This window comes from Leuresthes tenuis, unplaced genomic scaffold (assembly GCF_036924035.1).
Source record: "Leuresthes tenuis unplaced genomic scaffold, fLeuTen1.0.hap1 SCAF_8, whole genome shotgun sequence".
Taxonomy (NCBI): domain Eukaryota; kingdom Metazoa; phylum Chordata; class Actinopteri; order Atheriniformes; family Atherinopsidae; genus Leuresthes; species Leuresthes tenuis.
Genome location: NW_027325362.1, coordinates 20,325,592 through 20,338,702, shown reverse-complemented (window position 1 = coordinate 20,338,702; position 13,111 = coordinate 20,325,592). Strand labels below are relative to the sequence as shown.

At 45.1% G+C, this 13,111-nt stretch overlaps 2 protein-coding genes across 4 annotated transcripts in view; one reads left to right on the top strand and one right to left on the bottom strand.

Annotated features, from left to right (window-relative positions):
* The window catches only part of ptk7b (protein tyrosine kinase 7b), a 59,581-nt gene that overhangs the window by 1,958 nt on the left and 44,512 nt on the right, over positions 1–13,111 (bottom strand). For 2 of the 3 annotated variants that reach the window (XM_072391308.1, XM_072391310.1), the window contains 17 exons: positions 12,627–12,729; positions 12,276–12,460; positions 10,269–10,416; positions 8,260–8,390; positions 6,435–6,701; positions 4,976–5,112; positions 4,727–4,862; positions 4,035–4,154; positions 3,558–3,707; positions 3,070–3,217; positions 2,380–2,507; positions 1,494–1,697; positions 1,117–1,275; positions 743–975; positions 545–625; positions 299–450; positions 15–193 (listed from right to left, as the gene is read on the bottom strand). In XM_072391308.1, the coding sequence (XP_072247409.1) occupies positions 15–193; positions 299–450; positions 545–625; positions 743–975; positions 1,117–1,275; positions 1,494–1,697; positions 2,380–2,507; positions 3,070–3,217; positions 3,558–3,707; positions 4,035–4,154; positions 4,727–4,862; positions 4,976–5,112; positions 6,435–6,701; positions 8,260–8,390; positions 10,269–10,416; positions 12,276–12,460; positions 12,627–12,729 (2,661 nt within the window). The remainder of the gene's footprint in view (positions 1–14; positions 194–298; positions 451–544; positions 626–742; positions 976–1,116; positions 1,276–1,493; positions 1,698–2,379; positions 2,508–3,069; positions 3,218–3,557; positions 3,708–4,034; positions 4,155–4,726; positions 4,863–4,975; positions 5,113–6,434; positions 6,702–8,259; positions 8,391–10,268; positions 10,417–12,275; positions 12,461–12,626; positions 12,730–13,111) is intronic. The other variant, XM_072391309.1, reaches the window with a different exon arrangement.
* Positions 1–13,111, top strand: part of fhip2a (FHF complex subunit HOOK interacting protein 2) — a 57,374-nt gene that overhangs the window by 35,511 nt on the left and 8,752 nt on the right. The gene's annotated exons all lie outside the window — the stretch shown is intronic.

Below are 13,111 nucleotides of genomic sequence, written 5' to 3'. Positions count from 1 at the left end.
CCCACTGTGCTCACCTTCCAGCACCTCATCATCATTGAGTTTGCTATATGGCATTTCCCCATGACTGAACACTTCCCACATCAGCACTCCAAAGGCCCACACATCAGATTTGGTGGAGAAGTCGTCCTCAAACACAGACTCTGTTGGGAGCCAGCGCAACGGGATCCACGCCTGTCTGTAGTGGTAGTACTCACTACAAATGGAAACATCTGACATTAGCCAAAGAAAATCTACTTTATTCTGACCGAGCTGTTGAGGATTTAATGCTATGAACGCAGCAGCTTCTTGTACGGCGGACCTGTTGTAGACGTCCTTGCTGAGGCTGAGCGAAGACAGTTTGACCCGCCTCTGGCCGTTGATCAGACAGTTTCGGGCAGCGAGGTCCTTGTGAACGAAGCGGTGATTGGACAGATGCTCCATGCCGCGAGCCACCTGGGCACAGATGGAAACCTGTAGACAAAGAAAGAGCATATCTGTCAAACCACAGCGACTTTGATGAGGGCATTCTGTGATAGTTTGAGCACAGGATGCATTCAACACTTACTTTGGTCTTGGTGCTGAGAGGCTGAGATTTAACTTTGTCATCTTTGTTTTTGGAAATTCTCAAGAACTGCTTCAGATCTCCCTGCCATTAAGAATGGATGGAATGTATCATCATCATCAAAACAAAAAAAAAAAAAAAAAGCAAAACAAGACATTTCTTTATTCATGAATTAGTGTGCTTCTATTGCTGTGCGATTACCAGGTCATAGTACTCTAGAATCATGTAGTGCGGCTCTGCCTCCCTGCAGAGGCCCAACAGGCGCACTACGTTGGGGTGACTCAGCTTGGCGAACATTTCAGCTTCACGGCGGAAGTCCAGCTGCAGCTGTTCATCTCTGGACTGCAGAGTCTTTACCAGCACCACCGTCTCCTCCTCGCCCTCCTCGATACCTTTAGCTTTGGAAAGCAGCACCTCGCCGAACTCGCCTTTACCTGAGCAAACATTGGCACAGCACAAGATCAAGATGCAGCCTCTAGATCAGCTGAGCTTCTGTTAAATCTGAACACCAAGACATTTATTCTGAGTGAAATATATTTAAGGAAAAAAAAAAGAGTTGAGTAATGTCAGTTTACCTAAAGTAGTGATGGTCTGGAGGTTTGTGCGAGGGAAGTGGAGCTTATCGTTGGCGTGGCTGTGGCGTTTCTCGGTTGTTGCGATGGTGCCCATGTTGGTGAGAGCCACCTCCTCCTGGATCTCAGCTGTGATGTGGCCATTTTGTTGAACAGCACCTCCTGACAATATAAAACACATGCACCACTGGATCAACAATCACATATCTGTAGGACACACTAACATTTCTTTGGATTTCACTTGTTATTTCTATACCCAGACTGAACACAAGATGGCAGCAAATATCCTACTACTACTACTAATCCACTTCAGGATGATAAAATGAGCACAAAAAAGGAACATGCTGATGAATCCCATTCAAACCGCCTGACATTCATACCATTAAGACACTCCATCTCAGGCTCCTCTCCATCCTGGCCCTTCTGCAGCCGTTTGGCGTTGCGTCTCTTCTTGCAGTAGAACATGAGTCCCAGCACCACGATGATGTAGGCCACAGCCGCTCCCACTGACAGGCCGATGGTTTGGATCATCTTGTATGGAGCCTTGTCTTCATCTACATCGTGGAAATGCACTGGTTTGTCTGCTGGACACAAGCAGCATGTATGAACACGTAAAAGGTTAATTTACATGGTGGGCGATCTTTAACACATTTAAGTCCTTTAAAGTGCATATTTAAACACATCTTATTGTTGTTGGATATATTCTAAGACAATATGCAAACAATTTTAGACTGGTTTTAGTATGGGTTTGCTTCACAAACTGTTACAAAGCTGCTGAAAGACTTCTGTGCCATGAAAAACAAACAAAAAAAAGAATACCAATCCCTCATCTGCTGTAAAATTTAAATGTTCTAACGGTCGTGTTATTGCTCTGGTTTTGCTGGGCAGAGCCGTCACACAAACACCTGAATTCAAGGGTCTCCTCTAACCTGAGTTTCAATATCGTTCTGCTACTTTCCGAGAAAACAAGTTAACATAGGAGAGTAGCGCGAGCGTGTGACTGTAATTTTCAGCTGTAGGCAGTAAACAATGAGCCTCAGAGTGTGAAGCTTTATTAGATCTCACGTCTGCCCAATCCCAGCACCCCAGTGACAGCCGTGGCGTCAGAAATGTGGCTGCTGTTATTAACCTGTCGGCGTGAATGACAGGCAGAGTGAGGAGGCTTAATTAATGCTTTCATTCTGCTCCTGTGATTGGGGCTTACACCCCATGTGTGCACCTCTGTGCCTCTTAAAAACCGTGCTTATGAGCATGTGCTAAACTCACCCACAACATACAGCTGAGCCACACGGTCTTTGATGCTGCAGCTGTTTCCTGCCACGCACGTGTACCTGCCCGTGTCATCTGTAGAGACGTCTGTGATCACCAGGGAGCCGTTGGGCATCTTCTGGAACCTGGAGGAAGCAGGAACAGCACAAATGAAGGTGGATGTCTAAATGTCACGATTTCACGGCCAATGGAGAAGCCAAAGAAAAAAAAAAAAGGAGGCGAGAAATGTCTTTTAACAGTTATCATGCTGGCCAGGGTATTTAGCAATCAATTTCACCATCTTCTGCTAATGTTGATAACACACTCACTTCTACTTGCTTAAAAGAGATCAAAAAAACTAAAAAGGCTCCTCATTTCGGATGCAAGTGAGCACCCAAAGTTTAATTTAGTAATATTTCACCTAAACAAACCTGTCATAAATGGCTTCTTTCAACTTATCATGAACTACTGCGTGCTTGTAAGTTGGGTTATTAGCAAAACTGAAAGTCATACGTGCGAGAAAGTCCAACAAAATGAGTGACTGTGGCCATTTTGTGATCAATTTTCAAATTCAGGTGCACGATACTATATTTGCACAGCTTTGATGTCCAATCAAAGGGCAGAGATCAAACTACAACCGATCATTTTTTAAAGAAAACTGAGTCCACAATCCGTCTGATCAAAACAAGTAACGCGCGTCTGATTTACCTCCTGTTCTTACTGATGTCCAGCGTCTTGTCTTTGGCCATCCAGTGGATGTGCGGCTCGGGGTCACCGGTGGCCTGGCAGTGCAGGATGGCTGTGTGACCCTGGTACACAGTTGTGTTGTCTGGCTCCACCTTAAACCGAATGTACACTGTATGCGCACATGGACACACAAGCAAGCAAAAGCTTGTTAATGCGAGGCCACAACTGATGGATATCATCTCCTTCAGAGACTTGCGAGTGTGGTGACCGGTTAACAACCTCTCTGTTACACAACACACTTCATTCGAGGGCTGTAAAACGGCCACAAAGAGCACAACAAATGCTGCTGTGTTTGAAACTTCACGTCCGTGAGAACTTTTTACTTTGTAATGAAACGACCATTGTGTGCACTCAAACCACAAGTGCTTTCAATGTGGGATTGTTGATTAATCTGGAAGCATCACCCAAGACTTCCTGCTTCCCGGCCTCTTGCGATTGTCGATGCTTACCGGCCACAGTGAGGGTCACCAAGGCTCTGATCTCCCCCTGCAGGCTGTTGGAGGCGATGCAAGTGTAGTTGCCGGCGTCGCTGCGGGTGACTTTGGTGAAGTGGAGCTGACCATTTCTCTGTTCCACGTGAGGGGGCAGCTCACCTCCGTCTGCAGGGGGGGGGCAGAGAGAGACATAAGGGTGCAAAGGGGACTTAAGAGAGCCGTGTATGGAATCCTTGTAGAATTAAAGTGTTTGAGGATCTCTATTATCACTAACGCAGACGAAAGGGTAAAAGGATCTGTGATGATGACTCTTCCTCGCACCGTTTGTACACTCTGTGCAGGTCTGAACATATTCTTGTGGAAACCGCATTTATCATCATAATGATGTCGAAAGGGTGTAGACTGTTACCGCATTTTCAACTTTGTTTAACAGCTGTTCCTTATCTGATCCACAGCCCATGGAAGCAAAGGTTAAGCCAGAGGTGTGCATACCTGCTTTGGTCCAGCGGATTGTGGGGATCTCTTTGCCTTTCGCAGAGCACTGGATAGTGATCTCCTTATCCAGCTCCAGGCATTGGGAAGACTGGGGGGTCGGCGTGAATTTCAGCTTCTCTGAAATACAAGTCAAAACACAGCGTTCACACACATTACACATGTGGTTAACACATGGGACGGGGGCATGGGGGCAAGTCAAAGCCTCTTTTGTGCAACTCGCCCTACAGATAAAATGACACTGAGCTGATGCAAAATCACGGTCACATATTCATGTTTTTGGGGAAATGTGGCTTTACACAAGCACACATCTGATTACTGTAAATACTGAGGTCTATCAGACGCTGAGATCTAATAAACAGACGGCTGTGTGACATGGCGGGCCATCTATCACAGCAAGATGCTGCAGACAGGAATTCATCACACAGATAAGGTGTAAAAACGGAGGATGGAATAAAGCTGCCGTGTATGAGTCATCTGCAACACCTCCGTGGGTGTTCTGCAGGACACCCACATACACAGTGCACACTTCTATTTTAGGAAGCACACAAACACACACACAGGCCGTCAGGCATGACCGCATTTGTTTCTTTATTTTTTCTCAGCTCTGTATTAATCATCGTGGTTTTGGTCATTTGGCTGTATTGTTTAGTCTCGGCAGAGATTTCAAATAGAAGCGGAGTAAAGCTTACCCAGCACAGTAACTCGAGCCAGGCCATACAGTCGGCCGCCTGCATTTTTGGTTTCACAGCCGTATTTGTGAGCGTCGTACACCTCCACGTTGTTGATCCTGAGGGTGCCGTTAGGAAATAACTTAAAACGAGAGTCCTGATGGGGAGAAAAAAAAAGAAAATCATGTTTTTCAAGTGAACTCTTTCACTCCATAAAATATTTGGTGAGTTTAGAGGCGTAAGACCAAAGAGGTGTGAGTGCTAACAAACCTCAGGTGTGATTGTGAGGTTGTTGCGGAGCCAGGTGACCTCAGGCGGGGGGTTGGCCTGCGCCTGACAGTGGAGGTAACCTGGTTTACCTTCTTCTAAACTGCTGTCCTGAGGTCTTGTGACCCACACTGGAGAAGCTGTAGACACACATAAACAGAGTGGACATTTTACACTTAAAATTAACAACTTAACTCCACAGCTGTCCATTGAAGGAACACATTAAGTGTCGATTAGTAAGGCCGTTTGGTCGGTCTAAATATGGACACCATAAATAATCTCTGTATCTGGCAGATGATCCCAGTTTTCCTGTTACGCTCCTGGCATTAGTGAGCGTAAGGGAATGCAGCTATATTTGACATATGCTGTAACTTTGCCGATCCATGGGTCCATTCCTTGCATAAAAGTCTTGACAAAATATTGAGAATAAATGAGAAAAATCGTGAAATAATCAATAATAAAAGTTAAGGGCGTAAAGGTTTAAGAGGTTGAATAATAAAGGATAGATGATATGGACTTTTACCAGGCCAGTGCAACACCTCAATTCTTTGTTTTTTCAGATATTTTGTTGAGAAGGCCTCACAATTGACTGTTGAGTATAGAGGAGCTCACGGCTGACTCAAACACAAAGTGTCCGGGTCCTGTGGCCAAAACAAGCCCAAATCATCAGCCTTCCACCTCTGTGCTTGACAGCTGGTATCAGTCATTTGTGCTGATCTGCTGCATTGTGTTTGCACCAAACGTAACACTGTGCATTATGGCCAAATCTCTCCAGTGATCTCGTCTGTCTAAAAGACTATGTTGAAAAACAAGCCGTACTTGTTCAGTCTTTTTCCAATTGTACTGTCAGAAACTTTAAACTTTAAACACCAGCCTGCGGGGTATGAGATAAAACTCTTGGATTTTTCCCTCGTGGGTATCTCAAGGTCTGACCTGAAGGTGAACTTGCTCAGGCGTCCACTACTAAGATGATTATCAAACGTTTTCCACTTGTGTAATTGGTCTTTCTCACTGTAGAATGATGGATGGTTTGGAAATGCTCTTACAGCCCCTTCCTGATTGATGGGTAGAAACAAACAAAAATCCTTCTTCCTTGGCATTGGGTTAACACACACCTGAATGCTCCAGGTGCCAAAACTTCCGCTTTTGTAGAGGTGTTCACGCTTGCTGCAGATGGATTATGCATAATTATGCAAACAGACATTGTCTGAGCTCGCGGGACTAAATCCAGTCTCAGTAAAAGCTGGTGTATTAGTGCCTGATATTTGTGTTTGTCTGTTTAAAAGGGGCATACAGCAACTGAGTGTGCAGTTCCTTACTCTTGTGCCAGAGGAGAGACATTAAAAAGCCTGTATTTTTAACACGATCCTCTGTGAATCCTATGAGCACAGATAATCAGGGCTACATTCACAGTACTTGTACTCATTGTGTTTCCATGCCAAATGGTCCGTGTGCGACTTACTGGCCACAGTGAACGTTGCTTCCTGTGTCCTGCGTCCAGCCTTGTTCTGGGCCACACAGGTGTAGGTGCCTGAATCCCCCTCCTCCGTTGGACTGAAAATCAAATAGCGCCCATCTTGGTACACTCTGCCCTCAGAGGGCACCCGCTGACCTTCTCTCTCCCACCAAACCTCGGGGTCGGGCCTGCCGCGTGGGGGGTTACAGGCCACCCGCTGAAGGGTGTCTGCCGTGAACACCTTCGACATCTTGAGCACCACGTCGTCTATTTCTGTGGTGGAGAGCAAGCACACAGAAGTCATTCTCAGCGTTAAGCAGCTATTTAAATGCTGGAATTTATTTCCATTTAATCATCAGTTTGTATTCAAACCCAATGGAGTATTTCAAATTTGATCCCAAGCACATTTAATTCCAACCCACAGTTCTGATAACGCATTTCTTGTCTTGTTAGGATAAGTCCTCTGATTTGAGGCGCAGGCAAGAGCAATTAGAGATAAAAGTGCACAGTAGGCGAACTGAGAATATAGGTGGTACTTAGTGTGGGAATTAACTCTGGCCCATTTGGTCATACCAAAACCAGCAGCCCCTACACAGAAAGTGGAATGGGATCCATGTCACAAAGGCTCACAAGACCTCCCACCACCATGAGCTTTAATGCCCTGTGTCCCAAATGGAAGTCATTAATACTTGATCGGCCAACAGTGGCCCGAACTTTCTCCGTGTCCAAATCCAAATCAATTAATGGAAACAAATGAAAACATGCATTTTTCAGCAGATGAAAGAGAAGCCGAATGGCGACTAGAAACAAATGAGGTGGAGCTCTGATAGGCTGTTCAAACTTGTCCCTAAATACTGAATTCTACTGTGACACAATCCCCTATAATGCCTGCAGGGATTACCATCAGATTAAGTGAATTAAGGTATTTAAATGGAGCTGTGGTTCACTGGGTTAAAACTGCAGATAGAGTTGTACGTTGTTGATCCCAAACCTTTGGGGGAAAGGGGCTGTTCGTGAGGAATCAAGTAATCGGGACATTGAAAAGTATAGAAATTCCAGCCCTAAGCTTATTCAGAGTATTTGGCTTGCATGCACTTGCGTTTCAGAATGCTAGCCAATTAGTGAGATGAGAAGATACTACAGAATGTTGTTTTAACCTGAAGGAGAACACTGATAAAACACGCTTTCAAGAGGTTATGGTTTTCCAAAGCATGTTTCCAGAAAAAGGAAAAGAGTCGGCTCAAGTGAAATACTCAAACAGGTTTGATAGGTCTGGGCTTGCATGTTTGATCAATTTCTTTTGCATGTATCATAGATTTGCTGTAGTTCTTTTAAGTTTTGGTTTCATTTCACAGCGATTTAATTTACCCGTTTGTTTACAAGCAGTCACTTCTCCCTGGCAGAACGCTAATCACCAGCAACATTTTGCCTCATTAGCCTGTTTCAGTAAAAGTGGAATGCTGTTTTTACTGCTGGTCTGCCAGGTGTTTGGAGGAAGCTTGTTGGTCTAAACAAGCTCGGAAAAACAGCTGGGCTGTCGGAGGAAATAATAGGAAGAGGAAGTGGAAAGATGATCCAGTACAGTGTATGTGGTGGATACAGCTGGGCAGGATGTCAATAAGAAAATTTGATCATCATCAGAGAGATCGGGCCCTAAGTGATAGAGCCAGAAAAAAATGGAGAGGAGAGCAGGGAAAGATGGAGGGGAAGATAAACAAGTATCACAAATGCCCGTCTCACTCTCAGATTACTGAAACGCAGGTGTTATACTTCACCAATTCAACAGCTGCCATTTGTGTGTGTGTGTGTGTGTGTGTGTGTGTGCGTGTACCAGCTATGAGGAGCGAGGCCTCCAGTGTAACGCGGGATCCTTTGAGGCCACGGCCAACACACTTGTAGGTTCCAGTGTTCCTGGGCTTGACTTGTGTGATCAGCAGCGTCCCGTTGGACAGCAGGATCACTCTGCAGAGAGAAAACAGATTAAGCACTCCTTCACGATCACCGAGCAACAAACGGCATTTTGCATATCATTTGTACATGAAAGCGGAGCGTCTCAACAATGGATCCCACAGAAATGCTCTGATCTCTTTCAGACTTCATCTGAAAATCATTCTCAGCAGTAGTTGCGGCCTGCCAGAAGCTCCACAGGATAATACGAAAAGTTACAGAAAATATGGGCTATTTTGACTTCGCCCTGTTTAGACTTGGCATGTAACTTTACACTTTCCTGCTGTGATTCAGTAAAACCGATCCATATGCTGCTTCAAAGAGTTGGAGTCAGGGAATACTAAGACTTTGTATACAGAACACAGGAAAATCATCCCACATTTGGAGTCACTTTTTAAAGACAGTTGTCTTCAGGAGGCCCCTCGCCTCTGGGAGGCTGATGGGAGCATCGGTGTCGGCCAGAAGTAATTATAGGCTGACCGTAGGCCAAAATCAGGGATGATTGATAAGGAGCTGCACATCCCACACAGCACAAACAGCAGCTCCAAAGACTAATCAACAGCTCATCCCAGATTGATGAGAAAGTCGTAGCAGAGTTCATGAGATTCCTGAGGAGCGTTTTCCAAAAGCAGGATTAATCCAGAATTGTTTGGTTCTACAGTGGATTCCCTCAGGAAGGGTGATATTTCTTTGTCATCTCTTCTGAGTTCAGGAGTGGAAGGGAAATGAGCTGAGGGACCTTGAGTATAATTCCACCCATGAGTTGGTGAAACAGTCTGTGGAACATTACTTCACACAGAGGAAATGTCTAAAATAACTACAAAAGAAAATGAGCAAAGACATTTTCAAGCCAATTATCCTTGGACATGGGACCCTGTGCAGAAAGAATCGGTTTGGCTTCATCTTTTTTTTTTTGCCTCCAGAACAAGTCTGACCCATGGGAGAGACTGTCTGCAAAAACACCCCCGAGCTTAAGCTGGTGCATTTTTTACTTAATTTCGCATACATGAAAGATGATCCACATCAGACATTCACGCAGTGTAGGGAGGGTTATCCAAACAGCGCAGGTGCGAAACACATGATATTCCCTGAACAGAACTGCATTCCTCTGGCCTTCCAACCAACCCAGATCAATAAGCAAAAATACACAAAACACAGAGCTACCTTGGAATTCCTCAAACCAAACAATGGGAGGTTTTCAAACAGTGTTTATATTCCACACTCTGAAATCCTGGTGCTGAATCATCACAGCCTTTGTGAGCAAACGGGCTCATTACACAGATGACTAACAATAGATACTTATGTCCTTCATTTCCATTGTTAGCTCACTAATCACTTTAAACTACTCTCCATACTGAACAGGCCTCTCATAATGTAACTATGTATAAGCATGAGGTGCGAACAATCCTGAGGGTAGACTTAGAAATTGGTTATTATCTAGTGCTTATGTATTTATAGGGGACATGCTGGTAAGCAGATTGTGGCTTGAGGGTTTTTCCGCTCCCTGCCTGAACACTGGAGATCTGCAAAGTGTTTTGTGATAGGCTGGAGAGAAAGGCTGCGTTAATGTGATGTGTAGTAGACTGCAGAGAATTTTTACAGCACTCTATTCCAGTAATAACATTCCTCTATGTGCAATCTGTCTTAAGCTCGAGTTCAAACGGCACACAAAGAGCTGAGGAGATGCTGTAGGGTTCCACCTCACTGGGTCCAGTGCAATATCCAGACACTGCACACCCAGACACACAAGACTGACACAATGGTTAGAAGATGAAATGAGCTGATGGCAGCATGACTCGTGGATGTGTGTAAGAGGAGAGTTTAAGAATACAGAGCAAAAGGAAGAATTTGAGGACTTAGACGCATAATGGCAGGGTTTAGCACTCAGCGTACCGAGACTTGTTTGCCAGCAACTCGTTCTCGTGGTACCACTCCACAGTGGGGGCCGGCTCTGCAGTGAACTGGCAGTGGAACACAGCCTCCTCGTTCTTCAGCACCGCCTGGTCCTCAGGTGAGACCACCGCCCGCGGGAAGCTCTTATCTTTGGAAGGAATTCAAAGAAGAAGAAGAAAAAAAAAAAAGGACGGTTAAAATCTGTAGGCATTAGATTCAAGTTCTACCTGTGTGGATGAACAGGCTTTATTAAAAGCTGCCAACAGCAGCGTGAAGCTGGTGAGCAAGCGGCCCTCAGGTGGTGGTGCGTGTCAACACCAAAGGGGCCCCTTTGGGAGACTTAATGAGGTCAGTGGACAGACCCTGCAGCTTATCTGGACTATCAACTCCTTTTCTACCAGTGGGGTCATAGAATCACGCTGGGGAGATCATCTCTCACCTCTGTGATAATCTAAAGACGAGCTATTCCCAGAAATTGGGGTTAAAACTCAAGTGAGATCAACTATAATAGCAACAAGAAAACCTGCAATTTGATATAGGTAGACTATGTGGGCTGTTCAATTATTTATGCAATCATAATGGATTAGTCAAAAAAGAATGCTAAACAACCTCATATTTTCCTTTCATTTACATTCTTTTGAGCATTTTCACTGGAGCTGCCGTCTTGAAACCGACCTGCTTGGGCCAACACTGGGCTGCCCTGACCTGCCAAAAGCAGAGATTTGGTACGGTCCAAGCTGGAGGAGTAATTACCAAAACCTTTATCCTCAAAGGGTGCTGTACACAATAAAGGAACGGGGACACAACAATGCCCCTAATCCAGGGTAATGGGCGTGAGTCAATGCTTCAAATCTGCACAGATGATGGAGGCAGAGGCAGTTTCAGGATATAGTTAAGAGCTAGTTTGAAGCAAAGGAGGCGTTCACTCTGAGCACACATGGTTTGTGCAGGAAGGCCTACAGATTTGTGACTGGCTGTCTCCGGAATACCAGACTGCATCTGTTAGCCTTCCTTTTATGATAAAGTGCAGAGGGTGGTAACACCGTAACTGGAAACTCAACAATTATCCATTTTTCTTCCACCCAGCTGCTAACATTGCATGTCTGAGTTGCAGATGGCTAATTAAAGTGGCAGGCATCAGGTTTCTTGCACAGATGTGCTACTGTATGAACTACACTGGTGTACTGCAAGGTAATGCACAAGGTACACGCACAAAGAGAACAAACAACAGAAATCATGATAAGAGCCTGCAGGAAAACAAACAGGCTCCCTGTTCAACACACGGTCTGTGAAGCTGCAGCTAGACTCAGATCAACAAAACAAGCCCACTGTTGGGGGGAGCTGATATTACTGTTCGCTCTGCAGATGTTTATAATAGAATTTCTCTGTGTGTGGGTGGCAGGGGGAGGGGGGTGCTTGCTCACTCTTTGATAATCTCGTTAGAAACTCCATCTTTTTCTCCTTGTGCTCTTTGTAACCACTAATGGTCTATATACCCTCTTCCTCTTCTGTCATTTCCAGCTGTGCAAAGTGTGGAATGAGACAAGAAAACCAGCACACAGAGGAGGAGGGGGGAAAAGTCGATGGGTGGTAGGATTTTAACTACTTAAAATTGTTAAAAACAATACTAAATGATCAAAATTTTCCTGCACAGCCCAATTCAAAGCAGAGCAGTGGGAGCGCACCCTTACTTCTGGGTTCAGAAGGGAAACGCTGTATAGAGAAGCTGCTTTATAGAAACTTTATAGAAGATATTTCAATACACAAGAGTTAGCAGCCAGATAGGAGCCAGTAGATATTTTTTACCTCCTACTTCAGAGCGGTCATTGGTTTTAATCTCCACACCTTTTTCCAGTTTTATATAGAGTTCTGGGCTGTTTGTGAGAAGCACTGCTGCCATTTTTTTTTTTTTTTTTACAGAAGATACTTTAACAACGATAATAACAATAATCTTGTCTTAGTCAAAGTGGAAGAAGACCACGTCGAATAGGCCCCTCCCAAACACACCTATAATGTTGAGAGTGAAGTTGCTGTTGCTGCAGACGTTCCCTGCTGCATTTCTGGCGCAGCAGTAGTAAAGACCATTGTCATCTGGACTGGCGCTCTTAAAGGTGAGCGTCCTCTCCTTGTTGTTGATCTGATGGCTCCTCTCTGTCAGCTTCGCTCCATCCTTGAACCAGTGGCAAGTGGGTCTGAGGGAGAGGATTAAAGAGGGGTAGTTGAGAGAGAAGTTTAGGAGAAGAGAAGAAGAAAGTTCAAAGGTGAGGAGACACGGCCAGCAGAGAGGCAACCAAGGAGGAAAGGAGAGCTTTGCAAAGTTCCTTAAACTGATGTGTAATCCTGAGTGAGGAGACTCACCGTGGGTGTCCATCGATATGGCAGCGCAACGTGACTGGTGCAGAGCTCTCAATCTCCCCCTCTGAAAGAGGCTCCTTCAAAGTCACACCACCACTTTCTAACCCTGCAGACACAGAATCACAGAGGAGAGGAGTAATTACTGCTGGGAAGGACAGCAGCAAAAATTAAGTTAAGTGGTCGCCCTGTCGCCTGTCCACACAGGACGCATGACAACACTAATGGGTGCAGCAGGCATGAGGACAGCCAGGCACATCACTGTGACAGCGCTGTGACCATGAGAGACAAAGCAGCGAGCAGCAACATCGGTATGTCAGCTTACATCAGCATACCAATGCACTCACCAGAGCGAGAAGGGCCTTTACTGTGCTGTTTACAGACATTTAATGGATGGTTCATAGACCCTCTCTGTTAAAAGGGATGCACTGTTGTTAGCAGACCATAAAAAATGAGCCTGAAGTGAAAGCAAGCAACAGGGCAACGGATAA